The sequence below is a fragment of the Geotrypetes seraphini genome, chromosome 11 (assembly GCF_902459505.1).
Source record: "Geotrypetes seraphini chromosome 11, aGeoSer1.1, whole genome shotgun sequence".
Lineage (NCBI taxonomy): Eukaryota > Metazoa > Chordata > Amphibia > Gymnophiona > Dermophiidae > Geotrypetes > Geotrypetes seraphini.
This window is the reverse complement of record NC_047094.1, coordinates 84,876,896-84,904,846: the sequence shown is the minus strand read 5'-3', so window position 1 is coordinate 84,904,846 and position 27,951 is coordinate 84,876,896. Positions and strand designations below refer to the sequence as shown.

Sequence of the window (27,951 nt, the reverse complement as noted above, 5' to 3'; positions counted from 1 at the left end):
CAACCCCAAATACTTTTCGGATTCCACTGCATGTCACACCTTCAGATCTATATCAAAACACAATCGTCTTATTCCAGTTTCCACTAAAAGCATCCTAAGTATTATACTGCTGTTGGCTCTCTCACCTTAGCTCACCATTCCCTTCCTATATAAGAACACATTTATTCTGAGTGGATCCCAAGCTGAGAAAGGTTTGACCACTCCTGAGGGGTGCAGAGATTCAGACCCAGCTCTTCACCTATTAAATCAGGTTCCCACTGACTTTCCTGCAAAGCACTGAAGGTGCACACACCAATGTGGGAAAGCCCTAAAAGGGTGAATTAGAAACATCATTTAACTCAGGGATCTGGATAACCCAACTACCCTTTTCCCTTTTTCTTTACCCCAGCCCTACTAACTTTCCTACATATTCACTACTACCCAGTGACATAGTAAGGGGGTATGGACTGCCCTGGGCGCTGTGTCAGTGGGGATGCCGGTACCTCTCTGCCCCGCCATGCCGCACCACACTACGCTCGCGCCATCCCTCCTCCCACCCCGTACCTGTATAGATCTTCGGTAGCACAACTTCACCTGCCTGTTGCTCATGCCAGGCTTGTTTCCCGTCTGAATCACTTTAGGGTCATAGGGCTAGGAAGTGGCATCAGAGGGAAATCCAACGCTGGTGTGAGGAGCATGATGGAGAAAAGCCACTCGCGCTGGTGAAGATTTAGAGGGGCAGGGAGACCGCGAGTGTAGCGTGGGGGCATGGAGTGGGGGAAGTGTAAGAAGCAGGGGTACAGAGATGAAGGTGCAGGGGAGGTGCCACGGCTACTACATCACTCAGAACAAACATATTAATGACAATTAAAGTGCAATATAAAAGAACAGTGGACACAGAATTGGAAGGAAAAAACAAGCTGCATTTTTGTTTCTTACAAACCAAGAAATCATTAACATTTTAAACCATTCTTTTTAATGTGCTACATGAATTAACAATATTAATAAGCAATACATTTTCATTTCTCCAGCCCCGCCCTGTCAGCTAGGGCCTGACCCATCATCACCTCACTAACACCCTCCTCTAAAGTCATGGCCAGAACTCTATCATTATAGAAACCTAACCACAAGCACATTGCTTCAGTGCAGACTAGGATATATACCCTGGCCCTGCGCTGACTATTTCACAAAGGGGACTGACTCTTCTGACTTTTGGGTGCACTTGGGGGTGGCATGGCTCTGCCTGAACAGAGAGCATGCATGGCAAAATTTAAAGTCTTGGAAGAGACAGGACATTTTATTAAACCTCCAAAAGATGCCTAGATTTGCCAAATCCTGAACTTGGTGCCTAGATTTGCCAAGTCCTGAACTTGCTGCCAGTCAAAAGAACGGCATACTGCCATGCCCACTCCGGCTCTGCATTGCTGTGGTCGGTTTAGGTGCCATATGAGTACTCCAGGAAATGTGCTGGCTTTTCTCCATCTTGTCCCTGAATGCTTTGCTGTAGTTGAGCCATGCCAAACTTCCAAAGCACTGATAGGCATCTAGTACTGATTTCATGTAAGCTACCGACCCACTATATTGATCTAGTTTGTGCCAATCCCATTCATTCACCAGGCAAAGACATGCCCAAACCTAATTAACAATGTTTCGCAAAACCTCCTTATGACCACAACACTTCTTATCCTTCTTGGATCTTTTCCTGCCCTTCCTGCTGACCCTTCCCTCCATTAACTTAAATATATTGATACACACCCTTTGCCCGTGAGGCATCAGCTTCCATGGCTCAAGCAAATGAGCTAAGGTAGGTGCACCTTTGGTCTGCGCCCCTTCCCCCTGTGACCCCCCCTCTAAGAGCATCATCCCCACCATCTGAGGATCTTGAGGAATTAGAGGAAGAAGAAGAGGAGGAACTAGAAGAGGAAGAAGAATGCTTGCCCTTCATCATCTTCTTCCTGAAAGACAACCCCTGGTCCCCAATTACTGCATTACCAGCTACAGTAAGACTCCTCTTGTCCTCTGCAGAACAAGTAGTGCCCTCAGCAGCTGCCACTGTGACATTTTCCACTTCTTGTGAATCAGTTGCCACCACTGCATCAGAGACCTGATGTATGGCTGATCTATTCATACAGGCTGCCAAAGTTTGCCTGCTCCAATCATGGTCTTGGATGGGAAGTGCTAATTCAAACAACACTTCTTCTAGAGTTGGCCGCTCCTCACTATCCCTCCCCACCTCAATTCTAGGATCTTTGGCCACCCATCACCCCTCAGTTGCACCCTGCTTGCTGTCCATCCCCAGTTAACATTGCCCATCAAGACAGCTCTCAGGCTCTTCAATTCCTCAAAATCATAAAGAATGCAAAAATAATGTTAAATTTATTAGTCAATAAAATGCAAACATTAAGTAAGAAAACAAAAGTGAGTAACAAAGTGTATTAAAATAATGTTTCATATATAAAAGTGTAAAATGAATTAATTTGATGAATATAAAATTGTACACAGACACCAATGAAAATTTATTAATCTTATCCGCAGAGTCAAATTAAAATTTATTTACTTATAAATAAGGTTATAAAATCATTGAAATTCAGGCAAGGGGTAAGGCCCATTGTTGCCACCAAGACCCCCAGTAGGAAATGCAGATTAATACCAGAAAGCTGCAACTGGTTTTAACTGGCAGCTGTTTTGCAGTCAACATTTTTGACAGTAATTAATGGTAGTATCAGAAACAGGTGGAAACAAACCCCCCTCCCCCCCCGAACCCTACTTCTTACTCTGGAAAGAAAAATGGCTCTCCCTCCTCCCTGTGTTGGTCTGAAGGCCACGTCTGTCTTCGGATCGCTACAGCCCTTTTCTCTGAGTTTCACAGAAGCTAAACTGTAGAGCCCAAAGTGATAATGTGCCAGGGGCTGCAACGTCAGCTCAGATTCTGCACACTCCCCCTCTCTCTTGGTAGAGGCAGGGCTGCAGTGTGAGGAGAGCAGGTGCTGAACAGAAGACACAACAGAACAGGACCCCCTTCCTTCACAGAGCCAGCCAGATACCCCTTTCTCTTCAGCGGACACGTTCGCAGTTTGCAGGTACTCACAATATCTCATACTATTTCAGATTCGGTATAATTTTGTCAACTATATAAAAAAACAACAACATTTAAGCAAATCTTTTTGTATCCTTCTAAATGACAAATGAATGGTCAGAGTTGATGTGTGAGGAGGAGGAGGAGGGGTAGGGGGGAGACTTTAAGATAGCGGAACTTTTGCTGTTGAGAGCCACAGGAGTCCAGATATGTCAGCTGAGTCTATACAATGCAGAATATTAGAAAGGGAGAATTAAGGCGTGATGGGGTCTTCTTATACAGTGATACTTCATTCCTCGACTCATACTGTTTCTCGCAGAGATTTTAACTGGTACTAAAAAGAGAGAGGTTAAATCAGCTTGGCAGACAGGATACAGTGACCACAGGAAATAGACTCAAGGTGTTTAGTAAAGTATATCTAAGTTCTTTGCTTTGAAGATATTTTACCTTTGAGTGTAATGAAGTGCTGGGGGTTGCATGTAAATCTGCCACCAGGAGGAACAGGAATGTGTGACAGATTGAGGAAGAAGCCAAAATCTTTCTCAGCCCCTCTCACCTCATCCCCACCTACTCAGCCCTTCTTATCCCATCTTCTGCTTCAAAGCTTCTGTTACTTCAGCCCCAGTTTCAGTCACCCCAACTCCATTCTACTCAGCATCTCCCACCTCAGCCTCAGCCTGCTCTGACCCCTCCTCTTTCCCAGTGTCCCTGAGTTCAAACCTGCTCGTTATTTCTCAACCAATCTCAGCCTACTCAGCCCCTTCACTCCAACCCCAACCTCAGCCTGTTAAGTCCCCTCATCCAACTCTAACCTGCTCTGACCCTAGCTCCAACCTGCTCATTCACCTTATCCCCAACCTCAGTCTGCTCATTTTGTCACCCCAGCTCCAACCTGCACAGACACCTTACCTCAACTCCAACCTGCTCAGTATCAGTCACCCCATTCCCAGCCTGCTCAGACCCCAAACTTGCTTAGTTTCAATCGCCCCAGCTCCATCCTGCTCAACTCTTCTTACCCTAACCTCAATCTGCAGATCAACTCTTACCCCAGCCCCAATCTGCTCAGCATCTGTCATCCCAGCCCCTTGCGCTATCTGGCAGACCTCCAGGCATAGGGAATGATACTTAAGTTGATTTATACAAATATATCATTGTCTTTTCCAGGGCACCATGGGTTAGGCCAATTACCTTTTTCAGCACTTTGGGATGAAGTGCTGTGAACCTGAAGATGAACATTTCCACACTGACAGGCACAGGAGCCTGTTCAACCGAGAATTTTTCACCTACAGTAAAATCTGACTACAAAGACAGTAAAATATAACCATCGATAGTAGAAATGGAAACCATTTCTGGATCAAGTTCCCCAAATGGACATGAAGCCAGGAAGGACAGTAATGGCTTTTCTAACAGCTCAGGGTTCAATATTACTCTTCATGAAGTGGCCCCTGATTTCTACATTATCTTGCCTATTATTTATTCTCTAATCTGTGCAATAGGGTTGACAGGCAACACAGCTGTAATTTATGTCATCATTAAAGCTCCTAAGATGAAGACAGTTACCAACATGTTTATTCTTAACCTGGCTATAGCAGATGACCTTTCCACTCTGGTGCTACCAATCAACATTGCAGAGCACCTGCTGCACTATTGGCCTTTTGGAAAAATTCTATGCAAGGTCATCCTATCCATTGACCACTACAACATCTTCTCTAGTATCTTCTTCCTGACAGTGATGAGTATAGACAGGTATTTGGTGGTCCTAGCCACAGTCAGATCCAAGAGGACACCACATCGCACTTACCGAGCAGCCAAAATCATCAGTTTCTTAGTCTGGTTCTTGGTTAGCATTATCGTCTTACCCTTCACCATCTTTGCTGATGTCTACTCAGACAATCTGGAGATTACAAGCTGTGGCTTGAACTTCCCAAAGCCTGAGAGGTTGTGGTTCAAGGCCAGTAGAATCTATACCCTGATGCTGGGTTTTGCCATTCCTGTATCCATCATCTGTATCCTGTACACTGCCATGCTATACAAGCTGAGGAACATGAGGCTCAATTCCAATGCCAAGGCTCTAGACAAAGCCAAAAAGAAGGTGACTATACTGGTTTTCATTGTCTTGGCAGCCTGTCTCTTCTGCTGGACCCCATTCCATCTTGCAACTATTGTGGCCTTGACCACTGACTTACAGCAATCTGCTTTGGTCATTGGCATCTCCTATTTCATTACCAGTTTAAGTTATGCCAACTCCTGTTTGAATCCCTTCCTATATGCCTTTCTGGATGACAGCTTTTGGAAAAGCTTCAGAAAAATGCTAGAGTGCAGAACTGCGTAGAGAGAGTGCACTGATCATGGAGAGATCTCTGTAGCCAGAGGCAATCAGGACTATGTGCAATAAAAACCAGGAATTATTTATTGGCCTGCAGAGCTAATGAAATTATATGTAAGCAGATGATATGAATCTCCTCCTACTCTCATATGGATTTGGCTCAACCTTTTTCAATAGGAGCTCTCCCAACCCCTACAGAACCTCTAGTTTACCATTAATGGGAAGTGTCACAACTCATAAGCCTGCTCTTCAACTAATGACCTCACATGCATAACTTTGACACTGCACCTCACCCTTTACTCCTTGGCTTTCCAGTTCTAAGATAGCATTTGGCATACATGCTGGTTTATCATTACTAAAAAAATTGACAGGGATACTATGAGATGTATTTTCTTTTAAGACCTAATTTTAAGAATTCAAAATGTTATTGGAAGTAATATAACATTGTCCATGGTCCTGTTCTAATAATGCAATGAGGTGAGGAGTGGTCTAGTGGTAGAGCTGCTGCCTCAGCACCCTGAGGTTGTGTGATCAAATCCCAGCACTGTCCTCTGTGACCCTGGGCTAGTCAATTGCCCACCACCTTGTGTGTGTAACTGCAAAAAGGCAGTACACAAGTCCTATTCCCTTCCCTGCATCATGGAACTACTGTCACTGTGAAATCGTCTATTAAAGGGAAAAAAAAAACCCCATATGCTTTCTCCATTAGTAATCCTATTGCATCCCCTACTGTTCAGTTAAGGAAGAGCTACTGCTCTGGAGCAGTGGGGAAACTGTGTTGTACTTCTGTTGTATCAGTATGTGCATTTTTACTACATCCATTGTGCTCATATTTGAAACAGTCACCACCGGGTCATTTTGTGAAAGTGTTGTAAGAAGGTAAACATACCCACAGTGTTATACATATTTACACTTTTTGGAAAGCTTCCAAAAAATGCTAGCGTACAGAACGGCATAGGGAGAGATCTCTGTAGCCACAGGCAATCAGGACTATTGGCCTGCAGAGCTGATGGAATTATATATAAGTAGATGATATGAATCTCCTCCTACTCTCATGTGGATTTGGCTCAACCTTTTCCAGTAGGAGCTGTATCACTGGTGGATATGGGAAAGACTGAGAAGTGCATCGGGGTAGAATTATTAGAGAACAAAGTAGAGATATGATTTTTTTTTCTTCTAATAAGAAAGTGTCTCTTTCTTTAGACATAATGACATGATAGGTCAGATTGATTGGGTGCCTCTCTGGTGGCCACTAATGGTGAAAAGAGAGTGAATTACTCTGGGATCACCTACGGGTTATATCCATTACTAAGGAAACGGAGTTGATTATGTTCATGAAAAGAAATTTGGAGAAACAAAGTATGTAAAACACAAAGTATGTGAAAGCTGCTCAAAGATGTAGAATGTTACAGGTTTGTAATTCATAACTATATCACAGCTATGAAGAAAACTTGTGTTCCAGTTTGTACTTGTAACAAATGTTTATTTTTAAAAATTACTATAGTTTAGTCCAGAAAGATTCATAGTGAAGGACTTTAGCATCTGCCAGTGAGTGACCTGGAATTGATTTGGGAAAAGGTCCCACAGCTGGGAGATTTTAGACACCCCCCCCCAATTAAATTTGAGGGGGGGGGTTGTTAACATTGGTTAACAAGCCACTCCGATAAGGCTGAAAAATTGTTAAGGTTGTTGGGTGTAGGGGGAAGAAAGGGTAAAGGCTGGGAGGGGGGTTGAAGAAAAATATGAAAGGGCATAGGAAGGGGTATCAGAGTAGGCTTGGGTGGTTAGTAACAGTAGGGAAGGAGAGTTGTGCTTGATTGGGTATAGGTTATATGTGGTTGGTTAATTATATGAGGAAGGAGGAGAGGAAAGAAAGGAAATTTGGCTCTTGCTTGCTCATTTTTGAGGGGAGAGAACAGGTGAGGGAAGATACATATATTGATTGTATGTATCTTTTTTGTTGTGAACCGCTTCGAACTTTTGGTATTGTGGTCTACAAAAAAATAAATTATTATTATTATTTGTTAAGCAAGGGAATTATATCAAGGAATTGTTGCAATTATTATGCTACAGGGGATTTGCACCAAAACTACCTGTCAGCATTTTTTTGGCAGCTGAGGAGGTTGTCTATATCGGGTGAGTCCCTGGGTGCAGTTTTGGTGGGTTTGTGTGGTTGTCTGGGAGCCACAGATAAGGAGCTGACTTGGGCGGCTGTTTGGTGGTTGCAGTATCAGTTGACTGAAATTAAAAGGAGCAAATGACTATGAGTGGCTGGCATTAGCAAGGTATTGGACAGCACCAGCAAAAAATTTTCAGCGTGGAATGTCTGTCACAAATGGGGGGAGGGGGAGATAAGGGAGAGAATATTGCTGCATGTTGCAATGAGACAGCGGTGGTGTCTGTGCAGCACTGAAGTCCGTCTGTGCTTGGAGGCTCAGCACTGAGCATTGTGGGAAGGCAGAGGAGTTGTGCTGATGGAAAGGGGAAAGTAGTTGTGGGGGACTCAGTGGTGGTTTTAGTGTATCTGTGGGGTGGGGGGGATTTGGCAATCGGATAGTCTGTCATGGCTCCACAGAAATCTCAGGGATGGGATGGGACTGGGAGAGCATATGAAAATGCCAGGAGACCAACCAGGACAGGTAGTCAAAGTAAAGGAGGCAAAAGATCATAGAGCCTGGACTCAGATTCAAGAGGTCAAGGGTCTAGTCGGGATGGAGTGGCAATGGGTAGGCCAGTGTCAGTCATGCCACAAGGTGGCTGCACCTATTGCTGAGACACAGTTCAGGGTTCAGCTGTGTCAGACACCAATGCCAAGTAGCCCGGACCATGCTCCTGTAATTCCTGCTAGTGGTTCCCCGGTGAGACCTTGGACATCTGTTGAGTTGGTTCATGCTTTGCGTGATGTATTAGATGATTAGGGGGGGGGGGGAGAGAATATCATGGGTTTGGAGGGACTGCCTCAGGGTTATCAGTTGATGGTGGGAGGTTTGAGGAAGAGTTTGCGGGATAAAAATTTTTTTAAAACACATCCACCATATGAAGAGGATGGAGGTGGAGAAGCAACAGTGGAAGGAAATGTTAAGTGATCCATTGAATGGTTGGGATTTGCTGATTTCTGGGACTCCTCTGGGACTTTCTCTTCCTCCTCTACTGATGGGGAGCCTGGGCCAGGTCTTGGGCAGACAGGTATTGGGTCAGCAGGTAAGGAAAATAGGGGGGATCCGGCAGTGTCTCACAAGGGGCATATGCTGTGTGCCATTGCATCACTTGACTGCTTTATATTCCCAAAATGGAGACAGAACATTTTAAAAGGTAAATTTATGGATATGTTTGCATAATTGGCCAGGGACCAGGAGGTTGAGAAGGGTAAGGATGGGAAAAAGATAAAGGGGAGCGTTCCTAAAAACATTGTTAATTGGCTTATGGGTTCTCATTTATTTGCTAGTGTGCTTGGAGAGGCTTGTTCTATCTTATATCCAGGGTTACTGCCAGGAGTGGACCTGGGCAGACTTAGCCTGCCCTGTTTGGGCTCCAGCTCATCCACCCAGCAACTACAGGCTGCCTGCAGTGGTTGAACATGCTGCCAGTGGCTGACCTGGAAGCCTTCCCCCTGACATGCTTTGCGTAAGAGGGAAAGCTTCCAGGTCAGCCACTGACACCATGTAGGAACCACTGCCAATGACCTGCACAATCTGGGGAAGGAGGAAGTAGGAAGAGAAAGGCTGCATGAGCTGGGAAGGAAGGGAAAGAGAGAGGCTGCTGCACAGGCTGGGGGGGGGGGGGGGTGAAGAAAGAGGTCTATCCACTTTGGTCTCAGGCCTGCCAAAAACTGGATGTCTGGCTATACCTCTGGTTACTGCACAACTCAGACCTTCTTTTGCGAGCATATAAAACCTTTGATGGCTGATCTTGGCTTAATTTTCCTTAGTCGTTTGACTCAGGACAAATCTGATAGTTGGGGGGGGGGATCCGTAATGTGGATTTGAAGCTGCCTGAAATGACTCATGCGCGTGTGGGTTCCTTTTGGACAGAAGTCCCCATTTCAGTGTCCCCTTTGGATCCTGGGCTTTGGGGAGAGAATATTACAGACTTCAGCACCTTCTGGAACTGGGGAAGCCTTTGGGGGGCTGAGTTCTAGGGGATGTATCACAACTAATATGTGTTTCCAGTTCAATGCAGGATACCGTAGTCAGTCCTCCTGTCAATTCTGCCATTGTTGCATTCAGTGTACTGGGGTGCATCTGGCCTTCAAATGTCAAGGAGGGGGCCCATTTGCGAGGGGAAAAGTATTTTGGAGTGGCAGGGTGGTTTCTGGGGATGTTTCGGGTAAGAATCCTTTGTCCATTAATTTTCAATCCCTCAAACTATGGGCTCCTTTTACAAAGCCGTGTTAGTGGCTTTATAGCACGTGACTTTTTATCACATGCTAACCCCTGCACTAGCCGAAAAACTACCGCCTGCTCAAGAAGAGGCGGTAGCGGCTAGCACGGCCGGCAGTTTAACGTGCACTATTACGTGTGTTAAACCGCTAACGTGGCTTCGTAAAAGCAGCCCTAAGGCCGCAGGGATAGGGTTATCCAGAAAAAGCTAAAGTCGGAAAAACTGTGTGGATTGAAGTTTTTCCCATGAACTTGTGTTTGATCAGAAAATAATTACCACAAATATTTAAATCCAATCCTGGGGTTGCTCAGAGCCACTGATTACATAAAGCTCCATTTTTCTTAAAATGTGCTATTATTTTTGCTTAATGGAGGAAATGTCTTGGTTTTATAGCTGTGATAACTTTTATGTTTTCACACTCGGTAATGATACATTGATAATAAGACATTTTATGCAAAAAAATCTAGCAGTATTTTATTAAATGAAACTTCAATATCTGCACTTTATTGTGGAAAATAACAGCAATTTAACATAGTAAATAGAAAATTGAATTAAGATGAAATATTTTCATTGAACTAATTTTAATACATTTTTGACCAACTGTCAGAGACCAAAACCTCCTGTCTCAGGTCAGGACAGCTTATCGTCTTGACCTGGGAAAGAGGTGTTGGCTTCTGAGAGCTAACTGAAAAATATTTTCAGTCCTTTCAATAAAAAAATCATCTTATTTTCCATGTTTTATTTATATTTGTAATTCTTACCCCCCCCCCCCTTTTACTAAACCGCGATAACAGTTATTAGTGCAGGGAACCACGCTGAATGCTCCACGCTGTTCCCGACGCTCATAGGAACTTTATGAGCGTTGGGAGCAACGCAAAGCATTCAACGTGGCTCCCTGCACTAATAACCGCTATCGTGGTTTTGTAAAAAAGGGGGGGGGGGGTAATTTGTAATGTACAATGTGTATAATACCATCAGGGTAATGTAATGGAAAAGTTATGCTTACTTCAACTGTCTTTTGCTTGCAAAAAAATTTTTTTGATCCTTAGAGGGAACATTGGTCTTGACTATCTCAAGAGGACGTTAAATGTTCATGTTTGGAATGCCATTGGTAGATGACTACACCAACGTTTACATGTTTAGCTATTAGCAAACTATGCTAAATTTCTGTGATTTTCCACAATAAATTGTAGATATTGAAGTTCATTTACCCCCCTTTTAAAAAACTGTAGCGTGGATTTTAGTGCCGGCCGTAGCAGTAACAGCTCTGATGCTCATAGAATTCCTATGAGCGTTGGAGCTATTACTGTCGTGGCCGGTGCTAAAATCCACACTATGGTTTTGTAAAGAGCGGGGGGGGGGGGGAGGATTAATAAATTACTGCTAGATTATTTGCATACGATTTCTTCTTATCAAAGTATCATTGCGGACAAATGTCAGGAAGTTCTGCTTCACGCAGCGAGTGGTGGACGCCTGGAATGCTCTCCCAAAGGAGGTTATTAAGGAATCCACTGTGCTAGGATTCAAAGGCAAATTAGATGCACATCTCCTTACGAAAGGCATAGAGGGTTATGGGTGACTAAAACTACATCAGGTATATTCCTGACAGGGCCTCCGCATGTGCGGATTGCCGGACTCGATGGACCATGGGTCTGATCCGGAGATGGCAGTTCTTATGTTCTTATGAAAACTTAAAAGTTATAGCTATAATACTAATACATTTTCAGAGGGTTTTCCTATTCCGTACAATGGACCTCCTATGTTGCATTAGCCTCGCAATGCGACTTTGGTGGTGTTACATGCTCAGTTGGTATGAACAAAACTGGAGAAGGAGATTCAGCTGAGATGCATTGTGAGGCTGTTCCGGGAGTCCGCTCTTGACAATTGTGTGGTATTCCAAAGAAGGAGCAGGCACATTCCATCTCATTCTTAGTTTGTCATATCTAATTGAACACAGTGTGAATTCCTTTATTGACCCATAGTTCTGCACAATCTAACATGCATCCTTTGATGAAGCTGTGGCTTGGTGTGCCACCTGGATGTTGGGGCTTTAATGGGCAAAGTGGACATTGAGACAGCTTTTTGGCTGCTACCTGTGCACTTTAGCTCATGCCACCTATTGGGTTTTTTGTTTGAGGGTTGGTACTACTTTGATAAGTACATGCCAATGGGGTGTTCTATATCATGTTTATGTTTATTTTCATTTGATGGATCGCTTATCCATAGTTTACTAAGCGATTTACAATAAATACATGAACAATTTAAAACATGTTAATAATAACAAATACTTGATTTAAAAAAATGAATTCCTAAACTGACAAACACTTTAACATTATAAGACGATTAAAAGCATTTTGATATACATGTTAATAAAATTTTGCATGAACTTATTTTGAAGCTTTTGCCTTTGGAATGGATGTGATGGTTCAATATATGGATGACTTTTTGTTTGGGGGTGCAGCAGGTTCATCTCAGTGTGACTGCCTGATATCCACATTTTACTGCATAGCATTTGGGATTCTCATAGCTCATGAAAAATCAGAAGGCCTTGGTACCACAACGCTTTATTGAGCATTGAATTAGATTCCTTGATGATGAAATCATGGCTTCCTGCTGCAAAGGTGCAGGCATTGAAGGTTGCAGTCTATTCCCCATACTGAAAGCAAAAGTTGACTCTGAAGGAGATTCAATCCTTAGTGGGTCATTTTAATTTTGCTGCTTGAGGTATCCATATGAGGAGGGTATTTTCTACATATATAAAGTTAAACTAACTTGGCCGGTGAGGGAGGATTTACAGCTTTGGCATATGTTTTTAGGCTCCTTCAATGTTTTTTTTTTTTATATGACAGAAGCCATTAGTCTCCAATGTGGATTTGCAAATATTTACAGATGCATCCGGTAAAGTTTGAGGGGATGTGGTGTGTGCAACCTTGGCCTATCTAGTAGAGAGAACACAGCTGGTGTGCTAACATTGCTGTTTTGGAGTTGTTTCTAGTGTGGATGGTGCTGGAGATCTGGGATGCAAATCTGGCTAATCATAGGTTAGTGCCATTTAGCTTCTGTGATTGTTTTATGCTGCTTACAGTTGAATGTCTAATTCTTGGCTCAGCAAATACCAGGGGTAATGAATGAGATAACTGGCACTCTTTCTCATGTACAGTGGTCTTGCTTCAGAGCATTTGCTCCAGATGCCAAGTGGTGGCCTATGCTTTCGCGAGAGGACTTATGGGAAATCTTTCATAGGACTATCAAGAACTTTTGCAGAAATCATTAACTCTGAATACCCGGAAGTCTTAGGGGGCTGGTTGAAGGCATTTCTTAAGTTTATTTGAGCTCGGAAGCCAATTTCAGAGCAATTTGTGATGAATTTCATTGTTTTTGCATCTGCACAAGAATGGCCTTATGCAATGGTCTCACAAGCGTTAGCGTGTATAGCTTTTATATCAAGGCTGCAGGGTTGGGTCAATGTAACGGGTACCTTTTTGGTAAGGAGACTGATGTGTGACTATACGTATCCCAGGATACTCTACCATCATTTAGTTTGGCAGACCAGATGGGCCATTTGGCCTTTATCTGCCATCATGTCTCTATGTTTCTGTGTCTCCCTATTCTCTATGAATACCCAGTTCAGCTATGGTGAATTCTATCCCAGATTTGCTATTTGGATTTTGAAGTTGTGTTGTTCCAATTGGCATTTGTGATGGCATTTCTTTGTAGAGTAGGGTTGCTAGTTGCATCTTCTCAGAGGGGTTTATGTCCTTCAGGTTTGTGACTCTAGGATGTGGTATTGTAAGGAAATTGTTTACAACTGCATATCCAGTGGCCAAAAACTGATCAAGAGGGTAGAGGGTAGAGGGTATTTTGAAAGGAGATTGCCATTTGGAAGTTTGCCTATAAGTTTTGCATGGCAGTATACTTGTCTATGGCTGGATGGTGGGGAGTATTGGTTAGTGCTTGCCAATGAGTCACCTTTAACTCGATACTAGTTTGTAGCTGTTTTAATAAAAAAAAGTTTGGCTGCAATCTTTCTGAGTATGGGATTCATTCTTTTGGATTGGGATAGCCTCATATGTGGCTTGTCAGGATGCCCCCACTGGCCTTGATACAGCATTTAGGAAGGTGGAAATCTAATCAGTATAAAGGGTATGGGCAAGGGTCATCCTAGTTTTGTAGGTAAAATTTTCACAATTTCGTTTTGCCAGAGTCTTTTCAGATACCTTACCTTTGGACACCTGAGTTTTCCTGTGTAGATATTTGCATGTTTTTTGGATGCCCAATCATGCACGAGAATCACGTGGAGATCCAATTTGGGACTGGTGGAGCATGGCATTACAATCTGGTGGCTGGCTATTCGGGGCATGTGTTGGGAGCAACTGTTGCCTACTTTTCGCCAAGCAAGCCGCATTTCTTTTCCAGTCCAAATTTTGATACATTGGGGTGGAAAGAATCTTTGTACTGTAGAAGAGATTTGCTCTCTGCTAAATGTGTTTTTTTCTAATGCTTGTATTATCTGGTCCCACACACTTAAGAACATAAGAATAGCCTTACTGGGTCAGACCAATGGTCCATCAAGCCCAGTAGCCCATTCTCACGGTGGCCAACCCAGGTCATTGGCCAAAATCCAAGGTGTAGCAATATTCCATGCTACTGATCCAGGGCAAGCAGTGGCTTCACCTGTGTCTTTCTCAATAAAAGACTATGGACTTTTCCTCCAGGAACTTGTCCAAACCTTTCTTAAAACCAGCTATGCTATCCGCTCTTACCACATCTTCTGGCAACGCGTTCCAGAGCTTAACTATTCCCTGAGTGAAAAAAAACTTCCTTCAATTAGTTTTAAAAGTATTTCCCTATAACTTTGAGTGTCTCCTAGCCTTTGTAATTTTTGACAGAGTGAAAAATCGATTCATTTGTACCCGTTCTACTCCACTCAGGATTTTGTAGACTTCAATCATATCTCCCCTCAGCCGTCTCTTTTCCAAGCTGAAGAGCCCTAACCGTTTTAGTCTTTCCACATACGAGAGGAGTTCCATCCTCTTAATCATCTTGGTCGCTCTTCTTTGAACCTTTTCTAGCACCACTATATCTTTCTTGAGATAAAGAGACCAGAATTGAACGCAATACACCAGATGAGGTCGCACCATGGAATGATATAGGGGCATTATAACATTCTTAGTCTTGTTAACCATCCCTTTGCCACCATTGAAAAGTTGAGAGGTGGATTAGTGGGGAAATTTTTAAAATTGTAATGGTTAGAGATGTTTTAGAGTTAGTGATATTTTAATGAACTTCTTAATGTTATTTATATTGCTTTTATTAATTTGATTTCATAGGATGGGGATGGGATGGCTTTAAGGCCACCATGAGAGGACACATAATTTCAAACTCAACATATATTAGAAAGCAACTAAAGATTTTCTTATCTTAGAACAAAATTTTAAAGAACTGAAGTTTCAGTTGAAATCAAAATGGTAACAAAATACTTTTCAGGCTCTTCTAAAAGCAAAATATAGATATAATGAGATTTCTTCCCAGTTGGCCAGGAAAGAGTTGGTATCTCATAAAGCTTTGTATTATGGAAGCTCGAATAAGGCGGGAAGATTACTGGCTAATTATCTTAAAGAAAAAAAAAAAAAAAGAAAAGTAAACATAATGGCTATTGCAGATGAGAATGGAATAATTCAATCCCAAATGGAAATATCTTAAAACAATTTTTGAAATTTTATAAAAGCTTGTATTCTTCTGAGCATTATTCAACTAAAGAGAAAGAAGGTTTAGAGTTTCTACAGTTGATTGAGGGGCCTAAAATTCCTGATCATATGAAAGGAAGTCTCAAAGCACCTATCTCACAAAAAAAGATTCAGACAGCTTTGAAGTCTCTTAGAGTTGGATCCACTCCAGGAGGTGATGGATATACAGTAGAGTTTTATAAATCCTTCCAAATTACCTTGTTACTTCATCTATTCAATTTATATCAGTCTCAACTGAATAAAGGTTGTATTACAGGCACTATGGCAGAATCTTTAACAATAGTTTTGCCAAAGTCAAATAAAGATCCTACGTTGGTTTCAAATTACAGGCCTATTTCTTTGATTAATGTAGATGGAAAGTTATTAGCTAAATTACTGGCTTTATGTTTGGCCAAGGCTCTACCTTATATTATTGGTATGCACCAACAGGTTTTGTTGCTCAAAGACACTCTTCAAATAATACCAGATTGGCTTTTCATATGTTAAACGTTTCAAAAGAAATGAATGATCCGGCCTTCTCTGTATCCTTGGATGTAAAGAAGGCCTTTGATCGAGTAGAATGGACCTTCATGTATCAGGCAATGGATTGGTTTGGTATTGGTTCTGGATTTATATAAATGATTCAAACCTTCTATAGTTCCCCTTTTGCTAGATTATATATAAATAATAATTTTTCAGAAAGGTTCTGTCTAAAAAGGGGAGTTAGACAAGGTTTTCCATTATTTCCTTTGTTATTTGATATTGTTCTGGAACCTTTACTTTTAGCTATTCAACAAGCAGAGGAGATAAGGGGTATTCCTTATGCAGTTCGGGAATATAAAGTATCTGCATATGCAGATGATATTTTGATTCATTTGAGAAATTCTGAATCGACCATTCCACATTTACTGAATTTGATAGACAGATTTGGAAAATTCTCCGGTTATAAAATAAATTGGAATAAATCAGAGGTTCTTCCATTAAATGTACATTGTGTAAAAGGATTATTTGATTCGTTTCAATTTAGTTGGAAGGAAGATGGTATAAAATATTTAGGCATTTGGATAAAAAGTACATTGGAAGAAACAATGAAGATAAATGAAAAATCCTTATTGCTGAAGGTTACAGAATTGTGTGAGCAATGGAATCCTTTACATTTGTTTTGGTGGGGGAGAGTTCAAATGGTAAAGATGATGATTTTGCCTGTGGTTTGCTGCCAAATGGGTATGTTGTAGAGAGAGTTGCACGGGGACAGAAATCCCACCCATCCCCGCCTATCCCCATCAGGATCCTCTCCGTCCCCACCTATCCCCATCAGGATCCTCTCCGTCCCCACCCATCCCCGCAAGGAATTACCTCCATCCCCACCCGTCCCCATAAAAAGCAGCAATTACTTCTGACAGGATCATCAATTCCACAGTTTCTTTTGCTGTTTTCCTTGTGGAATTTCTTTGGTGGAACCCTTTTTTGTTTTCTGTTCAGGAAATTAACTTATAAACCCCCCTCTTTTACTAAGGCTGACGTGTCCATTATATTATATGGACAAACCCTTCTTCCAAAGCCTTCCATCCCCGTGGGAGTCCCGTTGGCTAGAGGGGGGTCCCTGTGGGAGTCCCGTGGGCCAGAGGGGGGTCCACGTGGGAGTTTCGTGGGTTATGGGGGGATTCCCGCGATCCCCGTTCCCGTGCAGACCTCTAGTATGTTGCCAGTTTATTTTCAAGGGTCCTTTGAATGGAAAATTATGTCCCCTATACATCTATCTCATTTACTAAGTATCAGATTACCTAGATATGCTAAGGAAAACATAATTTTATTGGATACATGGAAAACAATTAAATTTATTGATAAATTAACAGAGATTCCTATAATGAAATCTACTTTGCAGTCCTTATGGCTAAACTCCAAGATTCAAATAGGCAGTGCTGGGATAGCTTGGAAGAATTGGATACAGGCAACTATTAGGACATTAGATGACGTTATATCTAATGGAAAACTGCTTGATTTTCACAACTGCAGCAATCATTTGGCATTTCAAAGTCTCAACAATATAGGTGGTTGCAGTTGAAGCAGGCTATTCAGAGTAGGTTCCCTGAATGGAAAAATTTAAAAACTTATTTTAGCCTGCAGATCCTTTGCTACCAAATAGATCTAGTAGGACATCAGGCTGCCCAGTGGTACAAATTGATTTCTGGATTTTTGACTAAGAAGCCAAAAAATAGTCTTAGAGACATTTGGAGTATCGAGATAAAACAGTATATTTCTGTGTCTCATTGGTCACAAATTTGGACTTGGAGGTTGAAATGTACAGCGTCAGCATCTATGAGACAAACATGGTTATTTTTATTGCATAGGATTTTCTGGACCCCAGTTCGTTTAAATAAAATAGATAATTCTAGACTTTGGATCATCTGTTATATTTTTGTCCATTGATACTTGGGTTCTGGAAGTCAGTTTGGGGACAAATTAATCTTATTCTTGAATCATCTATCCCCTTGTCATATGAGGCGATAATATGTGGAACGCTACTCCATGTTAAACCCACTTTACATAAGTATAAAAGTCGCCTTTTCATGATAGTGACAGGAATAGGGGTTCAAATGATTACACATAATTGGAAAAATCATGATAAGATTAATTTCATTTTTTGGTGCATAACTGTGTATACCACGTATAAATATGAAAAGATGATGGCAGAACGTTTAGGAACTAATAAGTCCTTTAATAAGGACATTGACTAATTTTATTACATTATAATTAGGTTCATGTTTCTCCTTTTTTCGTTAGATTCCTTACACATCCAGGGAGGGTGGGAGGGAACAGGGTGGAATATCTAGTTTGAAGAGATAAATTAATTCTTTATTATATTGAACTCACATCATATATATTATTGTTTATAATTATGATAAGAAGGGGATAAAATGATTGATTAATGTAACAATTGTAATGATAATAGTGTGTTTTCATACAGTTTTTCTGATTTATCATTTGTATACATTATCAAAGTTTGAAATGTCAATAAAGATTTATAAAAAAAAAGAGTTAGTGCATGAGTTTATTTTAGTTGATTGTCCAGGATTTTTTCATCCAAACGGATATTGGTTTGAGTATTTTTCTGAGTACCATTCAGGATCTGTGGAAAGTTGTTTAACTGAACATTTAGCCACAGCTCAGGGAAAGTGGTGACAAGATGTAGTCTGTCACGTCTTATAGCCCTTTAGATAAGGGTTAGTGTCACCAGAGGCAGATAGAATTATAATTCTGAATTACTAAATTGTGTTGTGCAATTGGAGAAAACTGATGTTTAAGACTTAATTGTAATTGAATAAAGCTGCGGCCAAATAGTTTGCAAATAAACTTGTTAGGGAAGTATTATTTATGTTTGGAAGGGAGTGAGCTGAATGAACAGAGGAGTGGCTGGATGTGTGTGCCAATGTTATAAATCCCTTAATGTAATCATGTAAATTCAAAACCAGAATTTGCCCCCCAAAAATCTCCCTCCTGGAGCCAAGTAATTAGATAACTCTATTGCTGAATCAAGTTTCAGGTTTCAAGTTTCTTTATTTTTTATATATAGTCTATAAAAATACATGTCTAGACGGTGTACATTATAAAAAATTATAGAAAACAATTAAAATGAGTAAATAAAAACAATAAATTGATCAGATATTAAAAAAAATATTGGACAAATTTGAATTAACGTACATGGAACGGAAGGAAAGAAAGGGAGGGAGAGGTTGTTTAAAATACATCGAAGTAAAATTAATAAAAAAGGAGGGTAAATGAGGAGTGGTAAAGACATTAGGAAGGGGAATCACTTCAGAAGAAGTGTTAACTGTTTCATTGCTACATATGAATCAGGGAGTTAAAGGGTAAAGGCTGATGCTAAAGAGTGAAAGCATCTTTAAAAGAGGAAGGTTTTAAGTTTGGTTTTAATTTTACACAAAGAGGGAGCGGTAACTGAGAAGATGGATTTGCAAGTAGTGTCGTGAAATAATTCCCGTATTGACGGTATAGAGAGTAAGTTTTGATTATTTGATCGGAGGACCCTTGATGATGAGTATGGGATCAAAAGTTTGTCTATGAACGCCGGTTGATTGGAGTTTTTTGTTTTGAAAGTGAGGAGGAGTATTTTATAGGAAAGACAATGAGAAACGGGTAGCCAATGTGCTTTACGGAGGAGAGGGGTGACATGGTCAAATATTTTGGATGATAGATTAATTTAACAGCAGTGTTTTGCAATAATTGTAAATGGCAGATCTCTTTCTGTGTTATGCCTTGATAGAGGGCATTACAATAATCAATAGTTGAAATTACTAGGGAATGAATCAAGATATTAATGGAGGAGTGATCAAGAAAAGAGGAAATAGAACGAATGAGCCTAAACTTATGAAAACATTTCTGCATAACTGCACAACTTGTTGATGAGAAATCCCTATCTAGAATGACTCCAAGGAGTTTAACTAAGGTTCCCAGCTGGATCCAGATTCTCCCAAGAGGGTTGATCCAGTCCTGGGTTTACCCCAGTGCATCCCTACCTACAATAGTATGGACTGCATACAGAATCAACTCTTTCAGGAGGATCAGAATCAGTTGGCAACCCTAATAGGGACAAAATCTAATAGTAATATATATAGTAAAACACAAAATCATCAACAAGCGCTATTCATCCCTCTGATTTCAATGCTATCAAGTCAATATTCAAACCTAGTAATAAATGCTAACTGAGATGTTTTTAAAAATCTGGAGGTGCCATGCTACTTTTTGATAGTTACTGATGCAAATAGCAGAATGACATCTCTAGATTTAAAAAAAATAATAAAAATGCCACAGATGTCACCTCTGGATCTGAATATTAATCCCCTAGTTTAGACTGTTTTTATGCTGCTGGATGGGAAGAGAAACGAATGGACTGAACCAACCCCTACCCAAACACATTTTAAAGCATTTTGGAAAGCGCTACTCACATATAATAATAATAATAATTTATTGTTTATATACCGCCAAAGCCAAAGTAGTTCGAGGCGGTTTACAATAAAGAAGAGCTGGACATTCAACGAAAAAACAATGAAGTCTTTGAGTACATGAATATTTGTACAGAGTAAGGTTACATTGTAGGGGCGGGTTTACAACAAGAAGTAGGTCGAGGCAGTTTACAATAAGAAGGGTTGGTTATACAGCGTGGGGTAAGCAGTGAAGACTTTAGGCATCCTTGGTCACAAATCGTTTGAACAGGTTGGTTTTAACTAGTTTTCTGAAGTTGAAGTAGGATGAGGAGTGCTTGATGATGCTGCTTAGCCAGTCATTCTGCAGACTTGCTTGGAAGGCAACCGTTCTGTCAAGGAATCTTTTGTATCGGCGGGTTTTTAATGTAGGGTGGCTAAACATACATGTTCTGCATGTAGGCCTGGTGGAGCAGTCTAGCTTAAAGTGGGAGACCAGGTATAGAGGGGCCAAACCGAGAATGGATTTGAAACAGAGGCAGGCGAATTTGAACAATACTCTTGCCTCCAGGGGTAACCAGTGGAGTTTTTGGTAGTAGGGGGTTAAGTGATCCCATTTCTTTATGCCAAAAATCAGACGCACAGCTGAGTTTTGTATGATTTGGAGTCTTTGAATGATTTTCTTGAGAGACCCCAGGTAAATGATATTGCAATAGTCGAGTAGGTTTAAAATGGAGGATTGCACCAGTAAGCGGAATGATGTTGTGTTGAAGTACTTTCTGATGGTTCTTAGTTTCCATAGTGTCGCGAAGCCCTTTTTGATCAGTAGCTCTGAGTGCATATTTAAAGTGAGATTGAGGTCCAGTGTCACTCCCAGGATTTTTATGGTATCGACAATTGGGAAGTTCTGATCGTTCAGGGTTATTGTAGTATCTTTGATTTTGTCATTTGGGCTTGCCAGGAAGAATTTGGTTTTTTCAGGGTTGAGTTTCAGTTTGAACTCTGTCATCCATGTTTCGATTTGTTTCAGAATTAGTGCTAGATGATTCTTCGTCTCAGGAGTCAGGCTTGTTAGGGGCAGGACTGCCAACTGCTGAAAATGTTTTTCCTGCCAGTTTGTCAGATATTTACAGACACACATTTTACCACTGCCATTTTGAGCAAGGCTGGAATTCATCTCTTTATGCACTTCGTTCCTGACTTCCAAATACAGAAGTCTGACAGAAGAACTGAAATCATTATTAAGTGTATCTTACTTTCATGGATTGTTAATATATTTGTTGACCAGTGGTAGTCCTGTTCAGATGGAATAAGGGTGCTTTTTGTCACTGGGAAAGATCTCTTCTATATTGTGTTCATATGTGATGTTGCTTGCCATAGAGGTGATATCGCCAGCCTTTTTTACTTTCATGTACATCGTAGACCATGTCTACATTGCATTTCCAGTCATCTCCTGCTGAAACTACCGTATTTTCACGCATATAACGCGCGCGTTATACGCGTTTTTACCTACCGCGCATACCCCTCGCGCGTTATACGCGTGAGCGCGGTATACAAAATTTTTTTTACATAGTTCCCACCCCGCCCGACGCCCGATTCACCCCCCCCAGCAGGACCGCTCGCACCCCCACCCCGAACGACCGCTCGCACGCGCTCCCACCCGCACCCGCGATCGGAGCAAGAGGGAGCCCAAGCCCTCTTGCCCGGCCGACTCCCCAACTCCCCGACAATATCGGGCCAGAAGGGAGCCCAAACCCTCCTGGCCACGGCGACCCCCTACCCCCACCCCGCACTACATTACGGGCAGGAGGGATCCCAGGCCCTCCTGCCCTCGACGCAAACCCCCCTCCCTCCAACGACCACCCCCCCCAAGAACCTCCGACCGCCCCCCCAGCCGACCCGCGACCCCCACGACACCCCCACCCCCCTTCCCCGTACCTTTGGTAGTTGGCCGGACAGACGGGAGCCAAACCCGCCTGTCCGGCAGGCAGCCAACGACGGAATGAGGCCGGATTGGCCCATCTGTCCCAAAGCTCCGCCTACTGGTGGGGCCTAAGGCATGTGGGCCAATCAGAATAGGCCCTGGAGCCTTAGGTCCCACCTGGGGGCGCGGCCTGAGGCACATGGTCGGGTTGGGAGTGCGAGTGGTCCTGCCGGGGGGGGGGATGTATCGGACGTCGGGGGGGGGCATTAGGCTTTCAGGATGGGGACAGACCTTCAAGGGGGACAGGCAGACCTTCAAGGGGGGACAGGACTTCAAGGGGGACAGGCAGACCGAAGGGAGTGAAAAAGCTATAAAATAAACCCACTAGCGTGTCAATGTGTTGAGAGGAAGAGGTGGTCTGGGAAATTCTGCTGAGAAAACTCCGGGTCCATTTCCACCCCCCAGTTACCCTAGTCCACTCCACTCAACTGGTTCACATACTGAGTGGGTCTTTGGGTGTTGTTCCTGGGATCTCTTTCAGTGGTTTGTCAGTATCTCCTTGTGGTGAACGGAGAGTCGGGACAGCGCACGGAAAGTCGGGGCAGTGCACGGAAAGTCAGGGAGGGTGAACGGAGAGTCGGGACAGCGCACGGAGAGGCGGGGCAGTGCACGGTAAGTCAGGGAGGGAGAATGGATAGTTGGGACAGCGCACGGAGAGTCGGGGAGGGCGAAAGGAGAGTCGGGGTGGCCAGAGGAGAGTCGGGGCGGGTGAAAGGACAGTCAGGCTGCATGCGCGGTATACCCGTGAGCGCGGTATACAAAATTTTTTGTACATAAAATCGTGGTTTCTGCGCGCTATACCCGTGTGCGCGTTTTACACGGGTGCGCGTTATCTGCGTGAAAATACGGTAGTTCTCCCACCTAGGTAATGCCATGAGAATGACAAACCTAAACAGAGGAAGAGTTCATTGGAACATCCATCCACTTGTCAAGGACTGTGATTCTGCCTCACAGCAGAGCAGTAGAACCCCCCTCCCCCTCCCCCTCTCCTCCCCCCCCCTCCAACACACACACTGTTTTCCTCTGTTCCTTACATAATATAATTGAACCTAAACCTATAGCCTAATCAGGGATGTCTAACCTGTGGCCCGAGGGCCGCATGCAGCCCCATTAAGTATTTTGTGCGGCCCTGGTCGAGGGCGATGCAGTGTTTTCCTCTGCTGCCCCTGGATGTTTACCATCTTGCCAGCTCCCTCCTCTGTCTTGCTGCAGCATTTGCGCGGCCCCAGAAACATTTTTTTCAGCCAGTGCGGCCCAGAGAAGCCAAAAGGTTGGACACCCAAAGCCTAAAGACTTTCTGCCTGTACTGATTGGCTACATTAATACCATAAATTAACCCACATTAAACGTTATAATTCAACAAGTTAATTAATTTATCAATATTATTTGTAATTGTTGCATCTTATTTTCTTTTTTTATTTAATAGGGAAAAAAGCCTCAGAGTCAGAGCTTATTAACCCATATGGGTCACACAAGTGATGTTTCACTCAGCTCACAATGCAGTCGTCGGCAAAAACCCTTTTGTACTTTTTTTCTTCTCCACTTTTCTGCTTAAATATTTACTGTGACCCTAACATTTATTTAAAATCCCTATAGTATTACCCCTTGTGTTAAGAAAATAACTTTCCCTCAAGGAGACAGCAGTTCCATCTCTAGCAATCTCTAACATTAAAGAGAAAATATCTTAGCTTTAATCTTTGCTGTCATGATTCCTTAGTTATCTCTGCGTCTGTTTTAAGCTGCTAATCAGCCACCAACGTGGCCTGCATTTTGTGGGTAATATTTCCTTCCCCACTGCATCAGAGTATTTTTATCAGCAGCTTAATTCTTTGCTTTCATCTGTAGCGCAAGCTGCCACCCTCCCTAGTCCTCCAACCAGCATGGTCCTATATCTGGCCTCCTCCTCACGTCGACGTGGTCCAGCTTTCTTTGCGTCTCCCTCTGCACTTCACAGCCCATGGTGATTGGCTGCCAGAAAGACATGTCCTTTTGTAAGCTCCACCAGTAGGAGGAGAATTTGGAATTCAGTGATCATGAGCTGGAGAGTGGTTGTTTGGTGAATTTTTTATGTATTAGAGCTCAGAAAGTAATTTTGTAATAATAGCTAACGTACGTAGCCAAATGCGCATAAGCTATACCAGTTTTCCAAAGAAAATTATGAGCAGAGTTCTTGTTTGAAAATTACTCCACAGAAAGTATCCCACAAATTTTCATCTACTATTTTTTAGAACATAGAAACATGATGACAGACAAAGACCAAATGGCCCATCCAGTTTGCCCATCTACTATCTCCTCTCTATAGCTTGGTAAAGCCCTGGATGTTTGATAAAAAACTTGAAAGACTGAATGTGGACTGGATAGAATACATCCCTGGATGCTGACTGAGCTCGAAGTTCTACTAGGTCCCTTGAAGGATATGTTTAACAGATTCTTGGAGACAAGAGATGTCCTACCTGACAGGAGAAAGGTAAATGTGGTCCTTCCTCACAAAAGTGGTTAACAAATATGAGTAAGCAGTGCTGAAAAGTTCTCAGCCCAAACAACTTCTAAATTCTGAGCATTATTATGCCACTGTAGCTGAAAAGAGTATTACCTTATTTTGCAAAGTGCCAATTTGCAGAATCATAATGCTATGTTTTTTTTAATATTATTTCAGATCATTTATTCAACCATGTCAACAAAAAGTGTGTAATTTTCAAGTGTGGAACTCTGAGCCATCATAAAGTTCCTATTCCTGCAGAAAAAAACTCCAAAGGAAAACTATGAATGTGTGAGGCAAACATTGAGTGACAAATGCCCATCATACTTCACTCATTGTAATAACTGAGCTGTGTAGAGATTTAAAGACCAAAGATGCAGAAAGATCTGGGAGGCCTCAAATGGTGTCAACTCCTGAAATTGTTAACAATGTCCATGACCTGATTTTGGCAGATCAGCTAATATCAGCTGAGACACCACACTTATCCAGGAAATGTGTTAGATGTATAATCCACATGCAGCAGGGTACACAGAAGCTGTCAGCCAAATGGGTGCCCAAATGTTTGAATGCTGATGAGAAACAATATTGAGTGGACACTTCCAAGTTGATTTTGCAGCATTTTCAATAAGCTGGTGCCAATGTTTTAGAATGATTAGTTACACCACTATGATCCTGAGACAAAACAGTCCTTGCAATGGCAGAACTCAGTTTCTCCAAGGCCAAGAAAATTTAAGACCCAAAAGTCAGCAGGAAAGGACACAATGTTTTGGGATTAGGAAGGTGTTGTAATGACTATGGGCTAGATTCACTAAGGGCACGAATTGGATCCGATCTGTGAGGGATCTGATCCGATCCGTGTCTGGGGGGCTGATTAACGAATCGCCCGCGTGCAAATGAGAGCGAATTGAATCACGCTCCCAACTGACCACCAGGATCACTCTGTAGCGATCCCAACACATGCGCAGACCATTTGTAGATGATCTGCGCATGCATTTAAGAGCCGCAACTTTTTAAAAAACTTTTTTACTAGCCCAGCAAGCCCGTGGTTTTAACCCGCTTTAAACCCGCGGGTTAAAATTACGGGTTCGCTCTTCGGGGGAAAGCCAGGGCAAGGAGCAGGAGAGCAGATTCGGGGACAGAGAGTCGGGACAAGGAGCAGGAGAGCAGATTCAGGGCACAGCAGGGTGGCAGGAGAAAATCACAGCAGAGAGTTTGGAGCAGAGAGCTGGAAAGACAGCAGACAGAGCAGGAGATGGCAGTCGGAGAGCTGTGAATGACTGGTCCCCAGCAGTCGCTTGTTTGTGATTGGCCAGCCCAGTCGGTGTTGCAGGGTTTTTGTTTGTGAATCACTGCCTGCCATCATTTCGATGCCATTCCCCCTCATGCGTGGATCGGAGGTTGATCGGGACAGAGGTTAGTGAATTGGGTCGCAAAGGGGTTGCAAACCGATAGGTACACGATCGGTTTGCTTATTGAATCTAGCCCTATCTTCCAAGAGGCCAAACAGTTAATGCAAAATACTACTGTAACTTGCTGTGCTGATTAAAGAAGACATTGTAAGAAAAATGATAGGTAAGCTATGGAAAGGAGTTCTCTTTTTGCAAGGCAATAAACCTGTTCACGGGTATACTTGAATTTCAGTAAAATCTTTGATTAGGTTCCGCATAGGAGGCTTATAATCAAATTGACTAGCCTGGGGTTGGTACCAAGGTGGTCAACAGGATAAAAATTTGGTTGACTGGCAAATGACAAAGGGTACTGGTAAATGGCACTCTCAGAAGAAAGAAAGATGCCTCACAGGACAGTTCTGGGGCCAATTCTGTTCAACATCTTGTAACACCCACAAAGAAGTGTACACGCCAACAGAACTGGGACAAATAATTCTTTATTGGAAAAGACCCAACACTGCCAGTGTTTTAGCTCTTGGCCTGCCTCAGGGGTCTTCTCTTTAGTTGTCTGTCAAATGATTTCCTATTTAAAGATGATGATTGTCCCAATATATCAAAGCGTTTCACACAGACCACGTTCAATGGAAACTTTCTTTACAGTGTTTCTGTGTGAGATGGTTTGATATATTGGGACAATCATTTGACTGACAACTAAAGAGAAGACCCCTGAGGCAGGCCAAGAGCCGAAACACTGGCAGTGTTGGGTCTTTTCCAATAAAGAATTATTTGTCCCAGCTCTGTTGGCGTGTGCACTTCTTTGTGGGTGTTACTGACTGGTGTATTTGGATCGCTTTTCAGTACTGTAGTCAACATCTTTATAAAGGGTTAGAAGAGATTATTTGCCTCTTTGCAAATGACACAAAGACCTGTAACAAAGTGGACATCCTAGAGGAAGTAGGCAAAAATGAAAAGTGATGTACAAAAACTAGAGATCTGATTGCAGAGTGATGCATCTGGGATACAAAACCCAAAGGAACTATGTATATTTGATAGTGTCTCTCTCTCTGAGTTCTCTCTCCTGGTCCGTGCTGAGCCTTTTGCCTCCTAAGGATCTTAAGATGGTGACACAATGTGATAAATTGTCTGCTGTTCAAGAAAAAAACAATCGTAGTGTATTTCTAGAATGAGGTGATGGAAGCTAAAATGCTGCAGGAAGTCAAACAGGAATGGAATATGCACTGTGGATCCGTTAAAGACAAGATGATGTAAAGCAAGCATAGAGCCCTTCAGCTATGAACATACGAACATAAAAATAACCTTACTGTATCAGACTAATGGTCCATCCAGCCCAGTATCCTGTCTGTTCAGTGGCCAATACAGGTCACAAGTACCTGGCAAAAACCCAAATAGTAGCAATGTTCCTTGCTATCGATCCAGGGCAAGAAGTGGCATCCCCCCTGTCTTAAGCAGTGGCATCCCTCATATATCTCTCAATAGCAGACTTTGAGACTTTTCCTCCAGGAACTTGTCCAAACCTTTTTTTAAAAACCAGCTACTTTAAATGGAATAACTTTTTTACTCTGCCAAGAATTTATGGAGAAGGCAACCCACACAACCTTTTCTGTGATGATTGCAGATTCGGTGGTCATGTTAGGCTTTCTCTGCCATCATTT

The 27,951-nt window shown here is 42.4% G+C and overlaps 1 protein-coding gene across 1 annotated transcript; it reads left to right on the top strand.

Moving 5' to 3' along the window:
- The first annotated feature begins 4,391 nt into the window (after window positions 1–4,391).
- Window positions 4,392–5,387, top strand: NPBWR2 (neuropeptides B and W receptor 2). The gene has a single exon (XM_033962604.1). It carries the CDS (start codon window positions 4,392–4,394, stop codon window positions 5,385–5,387), a length of 996 nt encoding a protein of 331 aa, XP_033818495.1.
- The last annotated feature ends 22,564 nt before the right edge of the window (window positions 5,388–27,951 follow it).

Coding starts and splice junctions, on each gene's coding strand:
- NPBWR2 (XM_033962604.1), top strand. CDS start 4,392: ATGGAAACCATTTCTGGATCAAGTTCCCCAAATGGACATGAAGCCAGG.